Source organism: Pterocles gutturalis, unplaced genomic scaffold (assembly GCF_000699245.1).
Source record: "Pterocles gutturalis isolate BGI_N339 unplaced genomic scaffold, ASM69924v1 scaffold37869, whole genome shotgun sequence".
Taxonomy (NCBI): Eukaryota; Metazoa; Chordata; class Aves; order Pterocliformes; family Pteroclidae; genus Pterocles; species Pterocles gutturalis.
In genome coordinates this window covers 2,634-3,462 of record NW_010132001.1, presented here as the reverse complement: position 1 = coordinate 3,462, position 829 = coordinate 2,634, and the positions used below count along the sequence as shown (strand labels likewise).

At 53.8% G+C, this 829-nt stretch overlaps 1 protein-coding gene across 1 annotated transcript in view; it reads right to left on the bottom strand.

The window, feature by feature from the left end:
- ANKRD16 (ankyrin repeat domain 16) overlaps window positions 1-518 on the bottom strand; it is a gene marked incomplete at its 3' end in the record, with an annotated part of 9,339 nt that extends 8,821 nt beyond the window's left edge. Inside the window, exon 1 of the mRNA XM_010080777.1 lies at window positions 181-518. Coding sequence (XP_010079079.1) covers window positions 181-518 — 338 coding nt within the window. The remainder of the gene's footprint in view (window positions 1-180) is intronic.
- Between the last annotated feature and the right edge of the window lie 311 nt (window positions 519-829).

Here is an 829-nt window from a genome sequence, read left to right as displayed (position 1 = left end):
AGGTGGCCCTGCCCATGGCAGGGGTTGGAACTCAATGATCTTTAAGGTCCCTTCCATCCCAAACCAGTCTGTGATTCCACGATGCTAAATTACAGCTCCTGCAGTCACATTCCCCCCTTCTGCACCCAAACCCCATTCAGACATCGCTTCAACCCACACCAAAGCAAGCCAGTGACCTACCAGTCTGCCTTTTTCAAGCAGTCTACGCTCGCACCTCTCTCCAGGAGGTAGGAGACACACTCCCCGTGGCTCATGGAAGCTGCTTCGTGGAGGGGTCTTTTGTAGTCGCTATTGAACACCTCAACGTCCATCCCCAGCGCCTCTACCAGGTGGGCGAGGACGTCCCGGTGCCCGTATCGGGCAGCATGATGCAGCAGCGTGTCTCCCAAGCGCCCATAGCGTTGGTTCCGTATCACTGGGTCCGGCTCATTGTCTGGCTGCAGCTCGTCCCGGAGGAGGTCCAGCCGTCCCTCCTGCACCAGCCGAAGGAGCAGCTTCGGCCTCTCCCCCTCCACCATGCCTAAAGCTGGAAGAAAGAGGCAAAAATCAGGATTACAGTTTCCAATTGTGTAAATACAATGGCTGCTCCCCGAGTCGGGATAAACAGACGTTACCTTTTCCCTCAGGAAAAACAGAACCCAGCCTCTACCTCCAGAAAAACAGAAATTTCCTTTTCCCTCAGCGAATCTACAAACCAGCCTCTTCCTCAGGACAACCAGGAATTTCCTTCTCCCTCAGGATCACTAGAAATTTCCTTTTCCCCTCCAGAAAACCAGAAACCAGCCTTCAGGAAAGACAGACATTTCCTCTCCCCTCAGGAAATCCAGGA